Genomic DNA, 24,773 nt, shown 5'->3' with positions numbered 1-24,773 from the left:
GAAAAAGGTCAAGCCAACAGTTTCAGTGCCGGTCACTAGAAATGTTGTTGCTGAAGAGATTTGCAGACCTCTTCGCAAAAGGGTTGCTCCTGCCTATTTTTAAAAGACTTCGTATAATTGTATTTGTTTAAGGAAGGGTGTGGGGTTACATGGCCCTGTGTTACATGGTCCTGTGTTCTCAAGAGAAAGCTGTGTGTTCAATGCAGAATCATTATTTTTGTGTTCCACCTTTTTCTTTTCTTTACAATATGTTGGTATAAATCTTTGCCTAATTTGTTTTGTTGCACTTTCTTTATCCATTGTTTAAGGAAAAGAGATGTGTTATATTCACCCTGTGCCTCAGCTTATGTCTCGCGCTGAGCTCGTGCTATCTGATCCTATTACGTATCCAGTGTTCGGTCCAACGGCGGTTAGTTGCCCGTTTGGTCCCGGTCTTGCTGGTTGGGTTTTCTACGCCTCTGCTTGATTAAAGTCCCTAACCAACGCGACACTGGTGTGCAGCCTCTTCTTCATTTACAACATTATTGGTATTGTACCTGTGGTGTGACAAATTAATCAACTTATTTAAACTTGCCTTTAGAGTCTTTAATATACGTACCTAAGGATTTGTCAGGGAAATGGGCAACATTGTCAAACTCACAATTACATACGAAAAAACATGCCAGACACTGTGCAAAGTCAAGGATGTAAAATCCTTACAAGTTTATTTTTCTGAATCATTTTGAAAAGAATGTTAGATACCAAAATAAAACTTTTGGTAACAGCCAAATTGTAAAGCAACAGCTTTTTTGCAATACAAGCGATCAATATGCCATAATTTACTAGAATTTATATCAAGCTCATTTATAAGGTCTTTGAAGCCAATTCATTAAGGTTCTAAGAACAAGTAAAAAAAAGGAATCTGCATTGCCGGTCGCTTTACATGATATGTGTGGATTTCTGAAAAATGTGGAAATCCTAAAAAACAAATCTCAGAGTATGAATTGAAATCGGCACACACAGTAGAATGCATGTTACACATTATGGACCATACATATAGCAGCAGATGGCCTGTATACTGGGCAATCTCCAAGATAATGTATAATGGACATTTTATTCACATCAAAAATACATTTCAGGTGGGGCAGTCGCTTTGCTGACATCCAAGTGAATAACTGGAGTCTTGCATACTTTATACTATGGAAATACACTTATTACTGTCTTTTGCAGCAAAAACGTTACATGCCTTTCTAAGGTGAGAATGGCCATGCTAAACGTTTTTGAATACCCACAACGGGTACATACATGGTTTTTAAATTGGACACCGATATTTCAAATCCTTCAAAGAGTGAGACAGAAGTCTGTTCTAATTTGCTACAGAGAATCTTCGTCTGTTTCCGTGTCTGGATCCACTTTAGTCAATCTTTGAAGTTCCTCTCCATCCTACAAACGACACACAAACCAAAATGTGAATACAAGGACATTTCAGTACATATTTAAATACTTTGTTTATAAATTGTCGAGGAAACGTACAAGGGAAAGGCAGAGCAGCACCCAACAAAAAACCAGTGTAGCAAAAAAAGAGACTTTATCAAATCACCAATTCAAGCAGCTTCATTTTATTCTCTGCATTACACAGAACATTCTCATATCAAAGTCCTCAGCTATGGTCAACTATCTAAAAGAAAATAAGCAGCATAAACGTTTTTTTAAAACTTGCATTCGTCCAATTGTTGGACTTGGGGGCTGCGCGAGGGTGCAGCCAAACTACTTAATTTTCATGAGATTAAAGAACTGTTCAATGGGCCTGAGACTGCCTCTCAAAGAACTCTAGGAACCGCAGTGAAAAAGGCTGGATCCTAACGTTCTGTGGAGCCGCAACACCCGGTCAATAACATCTGATGTTCAGCACCCCCACTACTAGTGGCCTCTCTGTTGAAGCAATGGCACCAATCACATTTAACTGTTTCTGGCACATATGTTTCGATGAATACCAGATTGATTTATGCAACCTATTAATCTTTCTTATGCTAGAACTAAATCTATTTGGGACGTTCTCTCTCTATGCACAGCATCTTGCAGGGTAGAAAGGGGGCAGAATGGCTCTTTACAAACCACCAAAACCAACACAAAATACAAACGTAGAAAACTCAGAGCTCCCTGTATAACATACACATATGCCACAATACATGTACAGATAAAGATTGACATCAGTTAAGGATCTGATCTTTTTTGACAAAAAAGAGCTAAATATTGATATTAATCTTTCCTGTATTCCACACAAGTTCTTGAGAATTTGAGTCTTAGATGAACTGTGTGCTCCAGCGGTCTCCAATATACACATCACATTACCAATGCCCACTTCATTTCTTTGGCCGCTTCAAATAGCTGTGTATTTTATGGTTTTAGTTCCATTCCTTTTATTGACACACCAGATTAAATACCTACTCCTATAAATGTGTGTTCTGGATAAGTACTTTATTTTCATGTCCATTTGAGAATTCTGAACAGTAAAATTATGTTCAGAGTAATTCTTCATCAGAAGCAAAAACATTTCCCAATATATCGTACTACCAAAGAAGCTCCATCTTTCAGGAAGAGGCCTCTCGCCCTTGAAAGATGTATGCATACACCACATTATGAAAGAAGCTATCTCCTGGATGAGTAGTTTTATTCTAGTCACCCAATTTAAAGAAAGCAGGTTAGTATTAGGCAAAGGACCCATCACCATCCCAAAAAAATAACCATGAGCAGCAACCCTCGCCAAGCAGTAGTCTGAATGAACAAAACATACCCTTTCATTGAATCTAAGTGCAATATGCCTTAGGTAGGTTAGCTCCATTTTCCTTTTCTTAAAGTACAGGCAAGCATTTCCCGGATTTGCTGCAGTGAGAACATTGGGTGATCTATTTAGCTTCTCAACATAAATAGGTTTACAAAATATAAGTTTCTATACGAAATAGGAGCTGAATGCCTAAAATAATAGACCGGATTTCAAAAAACCTAAATTTCAAAGTGTACAATATGCTCCTGCCTACGTTCAAAGCATATTTTCTAACTACTAGGAATTCACAAGTATCCCAGTACTACTCCAGGAAATCTACTACAGTCGTACTTTTTCTAGAGTACTCCAAAGTATAGCATTTACTCGTGTAGATTTTCCAAGTGGAAATTTTTACATGGATGAACGTGACCTCGTGGCTTTAGTATTACACAAGGAATAATATTTTCCCCAATAAAGAAACCCCCTTCTGCTAAAACGGTAATATTTCTTCCCTATTGCAAATCTGTAAAGACACTTAATACTGCCTTTAACAGAAGCAGATCTGTAGGCTGCACCCACTAGAAAAGTCCTCAATGCCGCCACAAACGCTACACTTAACAAGCATTAGAAATGCAATAGGTCTCAGATTTATTTGATTTAGAGCGAATGGCTTTGTAAATGGCAACACCAACTGCAACAAAAGTCTATAAAGTGTAGGCCAAAAAAATGTGTATTTATTTTTGTAGCAATGGTGGCGTGCTGCGCTTTAGATGAATATGTTTAAAAGTAAAGTGTGCCATATTGCGATTGCTACAACAGTTAATTGTGAATGCGTTAACAATTGATGTGTGCACTGATGGCTGGTGGTGTGTGTGCCTGGTGGAAGTGTGCACGGCCGGCTGGTGGTGTGTGTGCCTAGTGGAACGTGCAGTGACGGCTGGTGGTGTGTGTGCCTTGTGAAAGCGTGCACTGACGGCTGGTGGTGTGTGTGTGTGTGATGAAAGCGTTCACCGACAGCTGGTGGTGTGTGTATGCCTGGTGAAAGCATGCACTGACATCTGGTGGTGTGCCCCTGGTGGAAGCGTGCAATGACAGCTGGTGGTGTTTGTGCCAGGTGAAAGTGTGCACTGACGGTGTGGGTGTGTGTGGGTGTGTGTGTGTGCGCCTCGAGCTGGGAATCCTTTTAATAAAAGGAGAGGCGCGTGCACTGGTGCAGTGTGCACCTCTGGGTATGCACACAGACACATACTCTCTCGCGCTCTCTCACACACACCCATACCAACACACTCTCACATCACATACACACACACACAGACTGTGCTGGGGCAGGGCACAGGACATGCCGCTCTCGCCTTGTGACTCCATAGTGTTAGAGCGCATGTACCCCGGGAGGCACTCACAACACAGGCGTGCATGTGCGCCTCGAGCTGGGAATGCTTTTAAATAAAAGGAGAGGCGCGTGCACTGGTGCCGTGTGCGCCTCTGGGTATGCACACAGACACAGCGTGCACTGGTGCAGTGTGCACCTCTGGGTATGCACACAGACACATTGCAACAGGTCTCGCATTAGTTAGAGTAAAGAATGTGGCATTCTTTATATTTAGCTGGATATGTTTGCTGGTTTGTGTACTGTGTATGTTAGGGAATGCCAGGTTTGTATGTATCTGTGGAGTAAGTATGTGTATTATAGCATTCCCATGCCATGTTTACATTGCCAGTGAGGCTAATAGTAGACATATACACAGAGACAAACATACAGAGAGACACATGCTCGATACACACATGGAGACAAACACATACAGAGACAGACACGCACATAGAAACATACACACAGAGACGCACAGATAGTCACGCACACATAGAGACTGACACACGTGTAGAGACGCACACACAGAGACACACATAGAAACAAAGATGCACACACAGAGAAGAGACGTACTTACAGAGACAAATGCACATATAAAGACGCACACACAGAGATAGAGACGCACACACAGAAAAATACACGCAGAGACACGCACACTGAGACAGGGATGTGCACCGAGAGACAGAAAAACGCACAGAGATGCACACGCAGACACAGAAACGCGCACCGAGCAAAAAACACACGCAGAGATATGCACACAAGAGGGGATGTCACTGTTACGGGATGCCAGGCAGAGAGGCTTGGGAGGTGGACTGGCATGTACAGGGAAGGAAACATACATTACAATTTTTTTTTAATTACAAGAGAACAATAGGAAAACACAGAGGGGGTGAAGAAATACAAAAAAGTAAGTGAGGGAGATAGATAAAAACGAGACCTATTGGCAATGCCAATGCTTGTTTTACTAGTAGGTGTTGTTTATTGGCACCCGGCAGTTAGGGTTTCTTAACTGAACTACGCATGTCAGGGTGACTGGAATTTTGCTTATGGCCTGCCCAACATGTACAGTTCAGGTTTTCCCAGTCATAGCTGTCAGGGAGGTGGGGAAGCAAATGCACAGCTCCATCGTTCTCAGATGGAGCACTGTGGTTTGTGTGTTTAGTTCACTTTACTCGCCCAGCATGCATCAGCTCTTCTATTTAGCGCGTGATGCGGCTGGATTTCAGAGTTGGCCCGCACTCATGCAAAGTAGGTCAACTGCTGAGGTAAGTTGAATGTTTATTTATTATGTTTATTTATCATTATCAATATTATTATATAACTTCTTGTGGTGTGTTTTATGTAATGTAATGGTGCTAATGCAAAGCGCTCCAATACTGTTGGGCGAGTTCGCATTATGTAAAAACTGAAAAAATAAATAAATAAACAGTGTTAAGGTAGCAGCAGGAGAAAGTACCCTATAAACGCCTCACTATTTTCGAGAGTCACCAGCTGCCACTGCCATGGAGGAATAGCCACATTTTCGAGAGCCACTGATTTTTGAAGGTCGGTCACCACTACCTCATTCTTCAGCCCCACAGGTTTTATGGTAGAAGTCAACACAGATAACATATATAGGCCAAGTAAGATAAGATGTATACTTTGGGTTGAGAAGTAGTGGGGCCAAGGCTGCGTGTTTGCCATGAGGGTACAACGTCCTGTGGATGGAGCGGTTAGGGCAGAAGGAATGTAAAGTTTTAACACGGAATGGGTGAAAAGTGAGATGACTGTAAATCATGCTCGAAGAAGTGGGTGGTTTTGGATCGGAGTAAAGCGGTGTAAACATAGAAATTAAAGAGCCTTTGAACACGACAGGATTGATGAAAAGAACTGGACAGTTTCATAAGAGAAGGATACATGCAGAGGGTTCATGAATGAACTTGTGGGTTGACGTGGAGGGTAGGTAAAGTGTGTCAGCACATTCCGCACTGCTGCCCTTTGACCCTTTCATTTTAATTATTATAGATTTAATTGCGTGCTGACCCTACGCAGTCTGTTCCCGAGTGCCTCGACTCACTGCTGTGCTGCAGAGGCGCGCGTGCCCGGCCCAGATGAAATTAACTACAGGCCCTTAATTGCCATATTCTATTGGAGCACAATTAAATACAGAGCAAAGAGCAGTTTGCAGGCATTATATGGTGGCGGCAGCAATTAACCAAACGTGCTCCCCGGGGGTGGGGAGGGGGGGGGGCATTGAGAGAGTGTTTAAAGCACAATCAGCCCTCGTCACTTTAAAGATTTTCACCTAAAAAGTACGGTACACTCCCAATAAAATAGAAAGTAAACCACTATTTGTAAAAAAACAAAAAAAAACGTGTAATTGGGATTACTAGTTTCATGAAACTTGTTGCCAGTTTTATCTTAGATGTACTGAAGCTGCACAAGTAAAGGTGCCAACACCTTTGATCCCTCCTGGGTGCTCAGATGTAGCGCTGCACAGACAGCAGCAGATCAAGGCTCTTTAACAGGGTATCCTACTCCACCAGGATTAGACGTCACATAACCGGAACAGTAGAGATACAGGGTGGTTGCTAGATCCCAGGGGCGCAACTAGGTCTTAATTTCGGGGGGGCTAACATGGCAAATGAAGGGGCGTGGCTAATGTTAAAAAAATGGGGCGGGGCTAAAATGGTAGATAATCGGGATCGATTAATGCTCAGGTCAAGCGGAGAAAACGTGATGAATTCTGCATTTGAAACTGGACAACAATTAGAGCACACATTTGTGTTAATTTGATGCATTTATGTCCTATTGTCTTATGAAAAAGGAACAGAATGTACTGAATTAAAAGACCAATTTAATATATTTTACTACAAAGCACTTTAGGAACACAATACAACCAATTTTCACAATGCCATTTCAAGGCGACGACCCTTTTTCGCCAGTTCGTCAACAATTGCTTCTATAGGAGGACAATGTGCTTGTGAAATATTTATCATTGCAAGTCCAAAACCCATACCCACCCTGAACCCTAAAATTACCCCTGGTACCCCAAAACCCATACCTACCCTGAACCCCAAAGTTACCCCCTTGGCACACCAAAACCCATACCTGCCCTGAACCCTAAAATTTCCCCAGGTACCCAAAAACCCATACCCACCCTGAACGCTAAAATTACCCCTGGCACCCCAAAACCCATACCCATGCTAAACCCTCATATTACTGCTTGCCCCCCAAAATCCATTACCACCCGAACCTCCAAATTACACCCCTGGCACCCCAAAACCCATAACCACCGAACCCTAAAACTACCCCCTCGCACCCCAAAACCCATTACCACCCTGAACCCTGAAATCATCCCCCTAGAACCCCAACCCCCATACCCGCGCTGATCCCTGAAATTACACCCTTGCCCCCCAAAACCATACCCACCCTGAACCCTAAATTTACCTCTGGCACCCCAAAACCCATACCGGTACTGATCCCTAAAATTACAACCTTGCCCCCTCAAATCCATTACCACCCTGAACCACAAAATTACCCCCTGGCACCGCAAAACCCATGCCCACCCTGAACCCTAAAATCACCCCCCTGGAGCCCCAAAACTCATACCTGCGTTGATCCCTAAAATTACACCCTTGCCCCCCAAAACCCATACCCACCCTGAACCTTAAAATTACCCCTGGCACCCCAAAACCCATACCCATACTGAACATTAAATCCCCCCCTGGCACCCATACCCACCCTGAACCCCAAAGTTACCCCCCTGGCACCCCAAAACCCATACCCACCCTGAACCCTAATATTACCCCTGGCATACCAAAACACATACCTACGCAGAACCCTAAAATTACCCCCTGGCACCCAAAACACATTACCACCCTGAACCCTAAAATTACCCCCCGGCACCCCAAAACCCATACCCTCCCTGAACCCTAAAATTGCCCCCCTGACACCTGATAAACCCACACCCACCAAGAAACCTAAAATGCTCCCCCTCCCACCCTAAACCCCATACCCGCACTGAATCCTAAAATTAACCCCATGGCACCCCAAAGCCTATTACCACCCTAAACCCTAAAATTACCCCCCAACACCCCAAAACCCACACCTGCCCTGAACCCAAATATTACCCCTGGCACACCAAAACACATACCCACGCTGAACCCTAAAATTAACCCCCTTACACCCTAAAACCCATACCGCCCTGAACCCTAAAATTAACCCTATGGCACCCCAAAACCCAATATTTCCCTGAACCCTAAAGTTACCCCTAGCACCCCAAATCCCATACCGACCCCAAACCCTAAAATTACCCCTGCAACCCCAAAAACCATGCCCTCCCTGAACCCTAAAATTACACCTGGCACCTGAAAACCCATACCCATTCTGTTCCCTAAAATTATCACCGGCACCCCAAAACCCATACCCACCCCAAAACCTAAAATTACCCCCTGGCATCCCAAAACCCATTACCACCCTGAACCCTAAAATCACCACCCTGGAACCTTAAAATTGCCCCTGGCACCCCAAAACCCATACCCACGCTGAACCCTAAAATTAACCCCATGGCACCCCAAAACCCATACCCACCCTGAACCTGAAAATGACCCCTGGCACCCCAAAACCCATACCCATGCTGAACCATAAATTCCCCCCTAGCACCCCATAACCCATACCCATCCTGAACCATAAATTCTCCCCTGGCACCCCATAACCCATACCCACCCTGAACCCTAAAATTGCCCCCTGATACCCCAAAACCCATACCTGCCTTGAACCCTAAAATTACCCCTGGCACACCAAAACACATACCCACGCTGAACCCTATAATTACCGCCTGGCACCCCAAAACCCATGCCCGCCCGGATCCCTAAAATTACCCCCCTGGAACCCCAAAACCCATACCCACTCAGAACCCTAAAATTACCCACTGGCACCCCGATCTGTAACCCACCCTGAACCCTAAAATTGCCCCCTGGCACACTAAAACCCACACCCACCCTGAACCCTAAAGTTACCACTAGCACCCCAAAAAATGAACACTACAAACTTACATTACATGTGCATAATGTAAGCCGAGCAATGTAAGCAGCTTTTCTGTTAAGAGTCTGTGACACTACTTTGTAGTGATTGCCACTTCTTCCTCGATAAGTGGGTCCTCATCTTCCTGTCAGTGAACCTTTGTGGAGAGTCGAGGGCTCCTGTCTATTTATTAGGATCTGAGGAGACCAGGTCAGAAAGACAACTTTGAGAGCGTACACTTCTCTAAGGCTCCTCTTTAAGTCTATATACCAAGGGGCTTACTCTTGTAGTACTCCTGGCAAAAGGAGGACAGCAATACTCCTTGCTCACATTTGGGATGTAGGAGTACGTAAACGAGAAAGTCACATGTACACGTAGCAAAATCTTTATGAATTGAGTCCTACATTACCACTGCCACCACGACAGCAAAAATAAAGGTGTTTTCTAATTAACTCTAGAAAAGCACTTGCAAGTAATCCTTCGAGTGACATATTTATTGATAATATTAGATTATGTTTTTGCTATATAAATTACATTTATTGAGCTAAATGCATACGTTGGTAGTGGGCTTTATTCTACGAAATTCAGGGAATCGTTCACTTTCTCTTGATAGCTTGGCTCATATTACTGTCACCTGAAATAAACTTCTGATTTACAAGATATTTTAAGGCTGTCCATTAGAGGAGTGCACACCAAAGTTTTCAACGCTCAAAGAGGGAAAAAACAACCGTTATTTGATTGTGCATTTAAAAAATGCTCCTGAGGAGAAAATCAAAAATTGGTACCCTTTCCCCCCAATTTCTGCTGGCGTCATAGCCCAGGGTTTTGCTGTCTGTCCACTTGTATGGAATATACATTTATACAAGTGCGCAGACAGCACACCCTGGGCTATGATGCCAGCAGGAATTCCTTTACAAAGGAAAAGCGTCACTTGCACTGGCCAGCCCTTTCCCCCTGCTGTGCACATCTTCACACCCCATGCTGAACACATCAAGTGCTTAGGTGAAATCCCTGCCTTCAGGCAAGGATTTCACCTCAGCGCCACTCTAAAGGAAAACAAGAGGTGGGGGCTGGGGGTTCACTCAGTGAAACTGTTTGAGGCTGGCTGTCTGGCTCGGGCTGCTGGGCCTCTCAGAAGGCATAATAAATATCATTCTCGGATCGGATGGCAGCCTTCTTGCATCATTTCAGTGCGTGTCATCTTAGCCCGGGCAGAGGAGGCGACGGGGGGGGGGCTGAAGCCCGGTGAGCCCAATGGGTGTTGCGCGCCTGCTAGATCCTACCCCTGCAGTTTGGGAGTCAGTGCAATTTTCAGTTGGATAGATGGAGGTGTTGTCGAATGCAATGGGGGTAACAATGCTCCTTAGGGAATGGTGAATAGCTATGCTGGTGAGCCCAGGGTGGGTGGCAGTTTACTTTAATGCAGGACGAATACTAAGGACTGTGTCTGCATGGCGGGTGACATGCCATCGCCTGTGTGCCCTATCTGCCAGTGTTGTGGCATAACCTTTTCCGGTAGGTTGGGAGGCATTACAACTCTTCCGGAGTGCTTTTTTGTCAGGCTAAGTACAGTACTTTAGTGTATGTGGTGCGTGACAATCCTCTTTCCTGCAATGCATGTGACATTGTACCTTGATCGAGGGTGATCAGCAGTGTTTGTATTTGCTGACCTCGCTCTTGCCCGTAAACTGAATGGAGATATAGGAAATCTTACAAATTAGTTGAGTGTAACGAAGGAAATGAATGGGATGGGAAAAATATGCAAATAGGAACGAATAGTACAAGGATTTTAAACGCTACATGCAATATAGAATACATCAGCTAGACTTTGCCCACGCACACCAAAAGGACAATTCTACAATGTCAACTTCAACGACCTGTTCTCACTCAATTACAACAATATGCCCTTTCTACTTAGAGCGGGTCCTCTGGAGAGATATTGATTTCCAACAAGTAGTCAAACCATTGTGGGGGAAAGAAAGGACAGAAAAGAAAACGAGACAAGCACGAAAGGGGAGGAACAGAACAGGAATAGAGAAGAGCGACCCCCAAAGAGGGATAAAAATAGAAGTATAAAAAAAAGGGAAGATAAGGGGAACAGAAAGGAAAGGTAAAAGGGGGATCGGGCAGAGCGCACAAGGAGCCAGAAATAAGGCGGAACCCCCGCCGTTAATTTTACAACTCTCATTCCTCAATAAACCTGCCCAGGCAAGCACATTCTCGCAGAGGGCTTGCGAGTGTGGGCAAGGTGCTGCTGGAAGTGAAGGTCCTGTTGGTTCTTTGTCAGGACCGGTGACAAATGTCATCCCCATCACCACGCACCCCGGCATTAGACGTCACATACACCGGCCCAGCGCCTTGGTGCTCACCTCCTCCGCCGCGCGCTCTGACCCCGTGCAGACCGACCGCCGGTGCTGCTGGCCCCATTCGGCTTCTTCTGAGAGTCAGAACTTGCTGATCGTCGCCCAGCAACGGCATGGCCAATGACACCGCCCGAAGCACTGTTGACAGAGGAGGAGTGAGGCGGCATGGAGACTGAGACAAAGTCACATGTTCGGCCTGATCTGTTTCTTGGATACTGATGTATAGGTGAAGTACTCTGATGAATGACCTAGGTCGCGCGAGTCCGTATGTTAAGTGCCATTTAAAAAAAATGTTGAGGCCTCTGGGAAAAGCGTATTTTGGGGCCTTCTGTTCGAATCAACTTTACAGGACAGACGAGAAGCCGGCGGGGCTCCGCTGGTGCATGGCCAGGTAATCCTTGGCTCCAGGCTGCGGCGGGTCAGGCGGGTTCAGGAACGTCGCCCTGGCAAGCAATGAGACACTTCATTCTGGGAGGAGGCTGACAGCCTGTCCGGCTCGGCACCAGCCTTGCGCTGCCGGGCTTGATGGCCTGTACCAGTGCTTCAGTCTGCCCGTGTCTGTGCTGTGAAAAGGATACAAAAAAAACTGGCCAGTGGTGTGTGCGCGCTCGCCACTGCCAGCATATGTCTTCAATTGTCGCGGCCAAACAATAATAATTGAAGATATATGGGGAGGGGGGCGTAGCTTGCCGGCAACCGATATGGCCGCATAAGCCTAGTGCTCCGCTCGGAGGCTTCCAACATCCTTAATTATCCTGCACCTACCGATGACTAAACTTCTGGGGATCGGCTCCCCGCACTGACGAACGGCTGCGGCACCAACAACGGCCTGCTCGGAGTCGCGGAGACCAGCGGATTCCCCGGGAGAGTACGCGACTGGGAGCGGGTGGACTGGGCCGCAAGCCGCGGTCCACCGTACATCGGAGGGCCGGTGGACGTGCTGCAACGTGCGGCTGGTAGGCCCCGCCCACAGGGGGATGTAGCGGAGTGGCTCCCTGTCGGATTAGAGTGGGGCGGGGCCGACATTGGAGACTTGCTCTGCTGTGTGGCGCCGCGGCGCATTTCCTGGACCCATGAGGGCTACCCCACGGCGCAGAAGACACCGGACCAGAGAGGGGCGCAAGATAGCGCGACTCCCTGAGTGGAGACACAAACCAATGCGACCCGGATAGCAGCAGGGAGAGCTCTCGGGCCGATGTAGTAAAGTAGTCTTTACTACTACTCTATGAAAACTTTGTGGGCTCCCATTACTCCGTGCTAGTGCATGCGAGATGGGTATTCTGACCCGCTTTTTTAACGCTAAACTGACATTCTGACCTCCCCTCACTTGTAATAACAACACTTTAACACTGACTGCAGTCATGAAATCGCTAGGAGACTACCAATGTCCCCGTTCATGGTGCCAATAAAGTTTTTTGTACATCCTCAATCAGGCATCCCTAACCGCGGAAACTATCCTTTCAACACGTTCCCTTAACAGCGGTCACATGTCAACGTGTCACATGATGTCCCCCTGCCCAAACACAGACCTTGTGCTTAAAATACACAGAAGCGTCGCCGGCAGTATCCTCAGGACGCCGTGCGGTAAGGATAAGTTTCTAGCGGGCTTTCGCCATATGAGAAATAAGTGACACAGATCTGATCGCACTTGGACAACTTGCGTGCTAAACAGTAAACCGGGCGCCTCTGACCACGACGTTCCGGCAGTAACTAAAATTAATTCTGGCATTTTATCCTTACAGAACGCTCATAGGCGGCCCCCCCACGGTATCCATGGGGCTCGATTAGCACTTAACACAAGTAATTCCCAACTGCGGGTCCTTTTCTCGGACGCAATCATCCGTATTGCAGTCAATATAGTCACTTTTGAGGGACACCTTGACCTCTCGCCCTATTTAACATAACGATAGTATATATGAGTCCAAATATACTCAGTGACTACATATATACCCTGACTAGTTTTAGTCACATAGCGCCCTTAAAAACTCTTCAAGGTACGCTTGACACCCACGATTAAGAGAATTGAATGTGGGTCTGTATGACACCCAGCTAAAACATATAGCCTGGGTTACACCTTCACTCGAGGTCACGAATAATGCATGCTGAGTATGGCGATGCCATGCACAAATGGAGACGCGTCATGACCGATAAATTATTGCATCAATACCATGCTGTGTTATTTTGTTTCAGATTTCCTTACACAGAACGCTGTAAGCGAGCAAAACTGAGTACGCGGTGTAGCGCACAGGTGGGTCTGGGAAGGGTGCACCTTAGCGCGTGCAGACCTCCCGGCTCGCCTCACTTGGTCCTGAAGAAAACCTACAATTGAATAGGGTTGAAACATGTCGACCACACTTTTATTCACATTTTGATACTATTTTGGTCAATATAACCATTAGAAGTATCTCACTTGCTTTTAACTGTGTTACACTGGCTCCAGAAAAAATTTCTTGAGGGAGCATACGTTGTACACTTTTAAACTTCACAATTTTTCCCTTACACATTCACTCACAAAAAGAACCAGCTCCGCTGCAGTTGCAGGCGTCGCAGCACACCCAAGTGGCACTCTGTCACTTGGGTGGACCCCGATGATGAAGCATGTCACCGACTAGGTCGGTGAGTGAGGGGTTTCTTAAAAAGAAAAAAAATTTTTTTTTCACATTTCTCCGTTTTGAGTACTAGGACCTTCTGTCCTGGGGCTACTCCTTCCTTTGTTTGGTTATGATTGTATTTCTAGGGGCCTAAGGAGTAGGAACCCGCATAATACCCTTACTCTCCTATTGGTATTAACGAAGAAATCATTATGCCAGCTTACTCCAACCACATTCCAATTCATTTAAAATATACATATGCCAGGAAATGGGCAGCAGCCCAGGCTCCTGCATTATATTAAAATCATGTAGGATGGGATGAGGATTCTCCTCACCATAAAATCCAGTTAAAAAAACTCATCCAACTGCACAAAGGCAGTATCCAGTTAAGCAAGAAGCTAAAAAAACAGGTCAGGGAGATCTTAGATCAAATTGAATACCGATTGAAACATGCACCTCGTCAATGAACAATCCTTTGTTTCCTGTCTCCAAACCAGACAATACATTTCATCTAGTTTTGGATTACAGACATCTAAACTCTTGTTGCAAAAAGTTTGCAGTACAAAAACGAATACAGTGCAGCATTAATGAATAACATTATGCGTAAAAAATATAAAACCACATTAGATATTTCTAACGGTTTCTTTTGTCAAAACATTGCACCAGAAAGTAGGTATTTGACTGCTTTCTCAATTATGGGGACAAAGCGCCACTTCTGTGGTCTCCCACAGGGATTCAAGAATAGTCCTGGGTTATTTTCAGCCAGGGTAACAGAGTTACTACAAACATATGATGACGAAGCTCTATCATATGTAGATGACATCTATCTAACAGACGATGACTTGGATAGGCACTTGAATAGGGTGAATACAATTATACTTGAATTCTCCTCTAATGGGTACAAATTCAATGTAAAAAAATCTAGAATTGCCCATTTAAACGTCCTCTTTCTAGGATATGAACTTTCAAGTGAAGGCAAAAGCCTGGCAGCCAACTTTCTAGAGAAATGTGCGCTGCTCCAACCTCCAAAAACACTGAAAAACGTAGTCAATTCTAGGTTTCCTAAATTTCGGAAAACATACATTCTAAATTACGCAGAAAGGGTTAATCCTCTCTACGAATTAATCAAATCTGATTTTAAAAAACAGTTATTTGCACACAAAACACACACAAATTTTGCATTTATTGCAAACAGACATGTTAGCAACAAAACATTTGCAAACAGGCGCAACTTAGTGATCCGAATCCTACCAGGACAATGCAGATTCACATACTTAACCTTTAATGAAGGAGAAAAAGTACCAATAGCTTACAAATCACATTTGTATACACAAGCAGAAATTAAATTCACTTCAACCCAAAATAATCTGACAGCGGTTCAAACTGCAGTAGCAAAAGAAAGAGCGCTCGCACAGGGTAAGCGCATAATGGTCGTTACTCCTACACCTACCTTAGAGGCTGTGATAAAAGCAAGCATTTTGAATGCTAAAGCTTTACATCCGAGATGGATACAATGGGTTAATTCTCTTGCTGCAACAAACGTTGAATATGTTTTTGACCCTTATTTGAAAACCCAACCATGTCTACAATACAAACAAGAATGTCCTCTGCCTACTGAAATTCTGCCTCTAGAGCAGTCCGAATGTATAATTTATACTGACGGATCAGCCCAACCCGCTACGGGGGGTAAACAAGCTTATAGTGCTGCGTGCGCGATTGTTAAAGGTTGCTGGTGCGATGGTAAATCCCAACCAATGTCACTAAATCGAAATCTCTAGGAGATTGTACAGCTCAGCGAGCTGAACTACAAGAATTCAAGATGGCGCTTGAAAATACAGATTGTGAATTCCCCACACTCAGTGTGCGATACATATTATTGTGTTCAATCTTACAATGAATACTTGCAAAACTGGATTCAAAACGATTACAAAGATGCAAAAGGTGGCACAATTAAGCATAAATTGCTTTGGGAACAAGTAGTTCAGTTATGACAAGAACTACAAAAGATTCACGTGATACATACACTGAGTCATTAACGTGATGGCGTTCACGTTGCAGGGAATTCATTGGCTGATAAAGCCGCAAAGGCAGCTGTCCAAACGGCTTCTGTAGCTGCAATCACTCATTCAAAATCTAAAATAGACAGCGAAATAATGCAAGCTGTCAATGCTTCAAGCAAAGACAGTGGTAAAACATTACCAAAAGGCTATCCACTCAAATTCTAATGCATAACTGATGCAAATAATGTTCTGTTTGCTCGAATCCGTGGAGTGGCAGATAGAGTATTTCCAAACATGGAACATAGATTAGGACATCTCAGCTGCACATGAAGGGCTCGCTTCTGCACACGCAGGTATTTCCGCTACAGTATCATTATAAAAACAGGGATACTGGTGGCCGCGCATGAGAAAACCAACCAGAAACTATGTTTTGGAATGTGAAATCTGCCAAAAGATAAACGTGTCTACAGTGAAACGTCCTGCGCAGACACCCCTGTTAATCTCAGATATACCATTAGGTTGTGTTTACCTGGATCACTGTGGTCCCTTACAGAGGGATGGTAACTACAAATATTTCATGGTAACAGTGGATTCATGCTCAAGATTTATTTGGATGTGGCCTCAGCGCTCGGCTGATGCTCGAACTGTTATAAAGGATTTGCAAGTCTTTATCGGCACATACGCAGTCAGCACGCTACATTCTGAGCAGGGTCCTACGTTTAGCTCTTGAGCTTACGAAGAGGGCATGGTCAAATTGGGCGTTGCATTGCGGTACTCTAGTCCATTCCATTCTGAGGGAAATTAGGTTGGGGAAAGAAAAAAACGGGACAAAGCAATCCCCGAAACCAGAAAAACGGTCACCCATGCACTGGTTACAAGCCGCCTGGACTACGGAAACACCCTATACGCCGGTATCACCGCAAAACTCCAGAATAAACTCCAACGCATCCAGAACGCATCAGCCAGACTCATACTAAACATCCCGCGTAAAGACCACATCTCTAGTCACCTGAAAAACCTCCACTGGCTCCCCGTCAATAAGAGGATTACTTTCCGACTCCTAACCCACGCACACAAAGCACTTTACGAAATTGGACCCGAATGCCTCAACACACGACTTTCCTTCTACACCCCCTCCCGTCAGCTACGTTCCTCCAACCAAGCCCTTGCTACCGTACCTCGCATCAATAAAACCACCATGGGAGGCAGATCCTTTTCCTACCTCGCAGCTAAAACCTGGAACTCACTCCCCACTCACCTACGTCTCACTCAGAACCATCTAGCATTCAGAAAGCAACTTAAAACTTGGATATTCGACAAATAACTCCCCACCCTTCTTCAAGCGCATTGAGACCCTCCGGGTATGTAGCGCGCTATATAAATCTTTTTGACTTTTTTGACTTGACTTAAGTGTCCAACGTAGTCTTAATAATCTGCCAAGAAGTTCTCTAGGGGGAATCACTCCATATGAAATCCTTTTTGGAACAAGAATGATTATTTCAGATCTCGATTTTCAGACTTCAGTGGTACAACAGAAACCCTTTGATATCAAAGATAGTTTGGCTGTTTTGCAGGACTTAAATGAAATAAGAAAAAGCCAAAGTAACGTGTTCCTGAAGCCAACGACCACTGAAGAAAAACCATCCGTCCCAGCAAGGCCTGTCTGGATTCCAAAGATTGGGGATCTAGTCAGAGAAAAGATTGCGGACAAGAAGGAAATTGGGCCTTCTTACAGACAACCAGTACATGTCCTAGCAATCCACGGATCAAGAACAGTATTACTGCCGCCCCTTGCTGGTAGAAAGGAGAACAGGTTTGTGTCCATCGACCTGGTAAAACCACATAATGTGGCCGGTCATAAGCAGTAGGCCAAGTGGACTCCAAAGATGTAGCAGACGCCCTCATCTGGCTAATATCCAAGAGGTTCAAAGTGAGGGACTCATCACCTTTGAAGAATCTGCAGTGCGAAAAGGACTATGCAACAAAGCCATGAAACTTGTACCTCTTGAGACCCAAATAACAGTTCGTCAAGAAACTCCTGTCTACAATGAAATAGCATCTGACTATACAAATGTAACAAGTGATCAAATGGTTCCAGCGATTTCAATGAATCCTGATGCAATCCCTACAATTGACAGAACTGCCTCTGGCTATTTCATTAACTTTGATACGTTTTCCGAGGATCCCAGCAAACCTGAAACGCCGCTAGTAAAAAGAACTTTGAAAGAACAAGCAACATAACTTTTTCATCACCTGGAAAAAACTTATCTGGTTTCAACATGGATTGAACTTTGGATTGTGTTGGGTGTACTTTTTCTTTTACTTTGGTTGACTATTGTAATAACTTTGGGAATCCTGATAAATGGAAGATATGTTAAAAAGGGCACAGCAAATAAGAACATCAACTTACTCCTCAAGCCACACAAATCATATCGTGAACAAAGAGACTTGTAATGAGTGAACATCACAGCCGTTCCTATACCTGGTGGTATAGCTTGGGACAGAACTGATTAGGACATTGTCGGTCCGGCGGGGCTGTTGAAGATTCCACACCAGTTCAAGATTTCCTTGAATGACTTTGTTTCATCTAGAACCTTTTCTGATGATTGGGACTTCGAGACTGTTAATAATATGATGTCAGATTTAGAGAGGTCTGCTAAATCTACAAAACATGAATACTTAGAAGGTTCGTCAGATTATGAACTAATGTATTGTTATAATCACGATGGTCACCATTTCTTGCACAAATCTGCAAATCCTAGAAATGTACTTAAATATAACCAATGGGAAAATTGTCCAACTCCACCAAAGGGTAGCTCAAAAACATCTGCATCATTCCTGAGCAAATAATGTTTTTGAATGACACTGTCCAACAGACATCTTGTCTTGGGTAAGCCAAGATCAAGGAGTTATACAAACCATCCATACCTACAACTACACCTGATATCAATAACACTGCAGAGGGGGAGGTCGACGTACATACTATTTTGCATCAGAACAGAACAGATCCAGATTGGAAAAAATGGTTAATCTGGCCCACAGACACAAACAACTGTCAAGATAGATTCCTGAATAAGACACAAGGGTTCACATTCACTAGGCCAGATCCAAGATATGTTCCGAAACAGCATCTAGGAATAGTAACAACATACAATGTACGGAAACTGTGCTTTGAATGGCTACACAAGTCTACACTAAAGGAAGTAAAACAACACTTCTCTTTACTTAAAGATGGCGCTGATCTGAGGGACTTCTTACAAGGACCTACTAAACCGCGTCATAAACGTTTTATATACGCCGGTATCTATGCTCTGTATAATGAAGCATGGAAGATTACGCAAGCAGAGACTGCAGAACGGATACGAGAAATTTATCTTATTAATTTTGAGAAATCTCTCATTGTAGTTGACAATGGGTTAACAACTCTGTCGTCCAGGATATATTCTTTGGACAGCATAGTATCCTCTACCTTAGACATAATGGAACAGGACTTGGTCATGTTGCAACATGGTCAGTCGCAATTACGTTCTATAATGCTATTAGGCTGGACGTTACAAAACCTTCATTCAGGCTATGTGCCTTGGCGTTTAATCAACACTACGTCACTGTTTTCAGAATTCAATCTCACTGATAAACAGATCAAACTGGCACAGAGGGGAGCAGACTATACGGTGCTGAGCATTGAAAAACTGAAAAGATTGCCATTTACTGTCGCTGAAAAGCCAGCCATTGAATGACTAATACACGAAACAATCACTCTACCTGTTACAATTTTCCATTTTCAGTATTGCTTAAAACGTATACCAGCAGGCATATATGAAAGGTTGGGTAAAGAATACATCAAGACATCCTGGGAATTACCATACACAAACAAATGTTGGAGTTGGGGGAAAGCAGTGTTTCTTAGTGGTAAAAATAGTTAAAAGGCACTATGCGGTTCTCTCCTTTGTCAGGGTATTAATTTATACGGGGCCTGCGATGGTTCCTCTAACAACTTATCCTGCCACTTGCAAGGTTCACCAGCTGCAGTGATTGATCTAGTTTTAGGCAACTTTCTAATGGAAATGACATTATGTTGAATGATCACAGCTGCTGGGGAATGTTGCCAGGTTTAGCCCTATCTCGTAACTGTGTCAGCCAGGGTCACTTGCTGTATGCAAGTATTGTTTCCAAAAACCAAGACAGACAAGGAGTCACCGTTATGGCCTTCACTGAACATCTCTTCTATATACGAATTGATACTTTAAGCAGAATGAAAGCCATTCTTTTACAGAAAACTGTGCCACTGACCTCGACCAAGGAGACCTATGATCTGCATGTCGCAAGGACTTCTGCAGAAATACACACCCTATTAACTACAAATTGCCATGTACATTTCTCAAAAATGTTAGGTCGTATCTTAAACATGTCTGATACGAGTGGTATTGTACATGTATTTAAGACAATTTTTTCGGGACTGTTAGCACCTTTTAAAGCAGTCCTAAGAATATTTCCAAATTTTGTGCACTCTGTGTTTGGCGGATTGCCTCTCATTTTGGGACTCGCTGCAGGGGATACTATTTTTGCTCCTACTGCTTCGATATGGCAAGTCAATTCACAGCAGACACCCAGATCACCGTGGAAAATACTCTACTGGCGATACCCAGTGGAGTGGTGTGGCTCACTGTTTAGAGGTGGCAGACCCGGAAGCAGAGGAGGGCCCGGGACCAGGGTTCAATTCCCGACGCGGCAGCGTCGTGAACCAGGGTCAGCGGACTCGATAATTCTCGCCTCGGTGCCTACTCCAACCAGGGATCACACACGGCAACTCTGGGCATTAGCTTGCCTCATCTCCACAACGGCCCCCCACAAACGCCGGGGATGCCTGGTTTCACCTTGGAGATACCCAGGAGGGAACATCTCACAGGGAAAGCCAGGACGGGTTCCCCAGTGGTCTATTGCGCAGAGATACTCCTTCAGGAGTCGATTCTAGCGCATTAGAAACCCACAATTAATTAATTAATCAATTAATTAAAGGGAAGCCAGAAACACTGGAGCTGGATTCTCAGCAGAAGAAGGGCAGCTTCCTGATCAGTGCGTCAGCTGGAGAGTCAGCTTCCTTCTGCACTTGCTTTAGTGAGCTGCGTCAGGCAAGTATGTCTTCGAACTGCTCCGAACCACCGTATCTTGCTAGAGCAAGTGAAGGTGTATTTATACCTTGAAGGTGTTTAGGAATGCCAAAGTTTGACGTAAAGTCGGGTATATGAACATCAAGAAAGAACCCCTACGGAATAGTTGTACTTTGTAAAGCAACTGAGTTCTCTGACAAATCAATATTCATGCAAGGGGAAGTTCCCTAACTGCTTAAGCTTGTTTTCCAAGAAGTCGTTGTGACGTTTGGTACTGTTGGAAGTAGCCATGCCTGTATTTGGGTAGCATGGGCTATGCCTAAAAAAGGGTTTGATTTCTATGCCTATATAAGGGCAATATGAATTGTACCTATATAAGGGCATGAATCGGAAAAATTCACTCTGAGCGTATGTGGGGGGCCGTTGTGGAGATGAGGCAAGCTAATGCCCAGAGTTGCCGAGTGTGATCCCTGGTAAGAGTAGGCACCGAGGTGAGAATTATCGAGTCCGCTGACCCTGGTCAACGACCCTGCCGCATCGGGAATTGAACCCTGGTCCCGGGCTGTCCTCTGCTCCCGGGTCTGCCGGCTATATCCAGTGAGCCACACCACTCCACTTGCGGGGTGTTGGGAAATAGAATCCCGAGACAGAGATACCAGACCTTCATTCTAACAAGGTATAGAGTCGATTAGAACCTAAAGAAACCTTTGGTAGATTCTTGGCAAAAACGAAACCTATGCTATACAATACTTACTTCTTCCCTCGTACTAGACTTAGGTTAGGTACATTAGGGTAGGCGTATTTTAGAAGCACCAGTTGAGTATTTTAATCAATGTTATTTATATATGTATTTTTATTTGGCTTAGAAACCATACAATGCTCTTACAGTATTATTTTATTTTACTGTTTACGCTGTACGCATTATACTTTGCAGTCTGCATAACAATTGTAGCAGTTCATCTCTCTTGCATGAGAAAGAAGACTGTTCAATAAACTCTTTTTATTGAAAACGCCAGTCTCACTATTTCTCTGCAACTCTGTAGAAAAGAAGCATGCACGATTGACTGGGAGAAATACTTATCTATTGTTTCAGCGACAGAGATATATTCTTATTCTTGGGAAACAAAGTTGTCATGTTTATGTGGTTGTCAGTAACTAATCCATTCTTGTGTATTCGAGAACGTTTCTAGTGACCTCTGAGATAGGTGGCACACACACAATTAAGTTTAGTATATTCGATAGAGACCTAGTTGACCTCAGTCCTACGTCAAACCTATAGGATATATGATTCCAATGCGCAGAGCCTATTGGGAATATAGGAACTCCACTACACCTTTACTTAACCAGTGATAGTTTAAAAGAGCCACAGCATCACAAAATGGATGCTGCTGCCACAGACACGAGTCTGACGAAACTCTGGCAGGGGAGGCCTGGACAATAGGTTTCCTGTCACACGGAGGTGTAACCACCTCTCCAGAGAGGCTTTAGTGTATTGGGGCAGGGTGGGTGCATTCAGCGAATGCTTTTCAGACAGTCCTGGGGGCACACAAGGTGTCCCTGTGCATACCACAGTTCAAGCCGGTTGCTGGGACTCTAAGCTCCAGCTCTGGCACGAAGCTGGACAAAGAGGAAGGGGTGTAATCACCCCCTCCCCTCCCCAGGTCCTCCCATATGTGGGACCTTAGAATTAGTCCATCCCCTAAACTTAGTATAAGTATAGGAACCTAGTCCCTAGGAATTTAGATTACCCTGGACGAAACTCTGCAACATATATCCTGTAACTTCGACATTCTATTTCGACTGGAAGACGGAAGGATCTCTTTTGGAGCCAAGGAGTGACTCCCCTGTTCAAACAGGCACCAAAGAAGCATCTTGCCGGTCTGCATTTTCGAGGCTCCCGCCGGATCCCGAAGAATCTGCAACACAGGACACGGACTTCCAAACATCTTTAAGGCCGACACGAGATCCCAGCAAGCTGAGACCTGTAGCCATCACGAGAGACGTGGGACCGTAACTCCTGGACACCGTGCATATTTGCAAGTGCACCTACTTCGAGCTTTCCCGAAGTTATGCATTGGGCTACTTGTAGTACCATTTGCACCGAAGCTTGTGGGCCTACACTCCACGAGTGTTCTGTGGGTCCGCTTCTAGCATTTCGGTGGGCATCCTCTTGCTGCCTCCCTGGTCACTGGCAAGTGACCCAGACTCTGTCCCCTCTGCTTTCAGTTTCTTCAGATGTTCGATCCACCCTTGGATCCACCCGGACACTTTTCACCTGGTCGCCTGCAGCACTTCTTTGCAGCTCTCCATAGGAAACAACGACGAAACCCGACACGAAAAAGACACCTATGCACCCGGCTTCACTGGGTGAGGTAACACGAGTTCTTCGGTGCTCCAGTGAGTCTTGACTCTCGAACTGTCCAGTACTGAAGGGCTTTGTTCCTAGTCCACTCCTAAGTGTCCTTAATATTTAAAATTGTAACCGCAACTTTCTTCATAGAAGTCAATGGTGATTCGCAGCTGTGTTTAGACACTGCACGCGTCCCCATTGGGTCTCCTGCGTCCCTACCTTGGGTGGTTCCTGGTTGCCCCAGCCGTTCTACAGGCCCTAGTCCTTGTCTCTATGTCCCTTGTGGTTCTTATACCACTTTCCTAGTATATGGTTTATGTGGCCCCTAGGGCAAAATGTATACTGTGCTAATTCACTGTGTGCTAATTAAGTTTACTGTGCGTACTTTTGTCTCTAGCCTCATAAAGAGACTAGAGGGATGTTTTTAGAATAAATACATATATATTTTATATATACCTGGTGTGGTTTTCCTTTCATTTGGTCATTCATGAGATTACAGGCTGGTAAAACAAGCTGCTTAACATTCCTTCAAGACTTAGCCTGAAGGCTGCTTTCCACAGCTACCACTAAGATAGCTTTCTATAAAGGTGGTCTTAAACCTACCATCAATAAGGGTCGTTTGGACTGGTGCAAGGGGCCCACTAGAATAGTGGACAGCATATGCCAGGCCAACTTATTCACACAGAATTCCTAATGATCCATGCATTCTTGATGGAACAAATGCATGACACCCACAAAAGTCTCCCTGATACTGCCCAAAAAAAGGAACTAGAGCTCAAACAATAACAATGTACAATCAAGGCCTGAAGCCGAATACATATCTCAAATTAATGGCACCAAAGAAGTGAGATTGCCCAAAGTAATTCCTCAGTTGGGTGGGAGAGAGGGGATGTTTCAATAGATGTCCTTCTAGATATGCCCAACAAGGGAGGCATTTTACAGACACCAACATCAACAGCAGGCGGTCAAAAAGTGGACCTATGATCTCCCAGGAGACACCTTGTAAAAGAATTAAACCCAACTGCGATAAAACAACTGACCAGCTTAGCTGAATTACTCCCAAGAACCACATCATGGAAAACGAAGTATTGTACGAAGCAAGAGGAGCCCATGATATCCTAAATAGAGACAACATTTGAAAATAACAGTCTAAATCGAATATGCTCAGAAGTCCTATTGTTGGTGAAATTCTTTCGAAACAGATCAAATAACTGGAGAGAGCTCACAGTAACGTAATAGTCAAGCCAC

At 44.5% G+C, this 24,773-nt stretch overlaps 1 protein-coding gene across 2 annotated transcripts in view; it reads right to left on the bottom strand.

Moving 5' to 3' along the window:
* Window positions 1-673: 673 nt before the first annotated feature.
* SLC35A5 (solute carrier family 35 member A5) overlaps window positions 674-24,773 on the bottom strand; it is a 130,344-nt gene continuing 106,244 nt past the window's right edge. The window contains exons 8-9 of one of the 2 annotated variants that reach the window (XM_086934100.1): window positions 2,774-2,862; window positions 674-1,422 (exon numbers count right to left, since the gene is read on the bottom strand). In XM_086934100.1, coding sequence (XP_086790226.1) covers window positions 2,812-2,862 — 51 coding nt within the window. In that variant the 3' untranslated portion in view covers window positions 674-1,422; window positions 2,774-2,811. The remainder of the gene's footprint in view (window positions 1,423-2,773; window positions 2,863-24,773) is intronic. The other variant, XM_086934099.1, reaches the window with a different exon arrangement.

Source organism: Lissotriton vulgaris, chromosome 8 (assembly GCF_964263255.1).
Source record: "Lissotriton vulgaris chromosome 8, aLisVul1.2, whole genome shotgun sequence".
NCBI lineage: Eukaryota > Metazoa > Chordata > Amphibia > Caudata > Salamandridae > Lissotriton > Lissotriton vulgaris.
The sequence above is the reverse complement of the archived record's forward strand: the minus strand, read 5'-3'. Positions and strand labels throughout refer to the sequence as shown.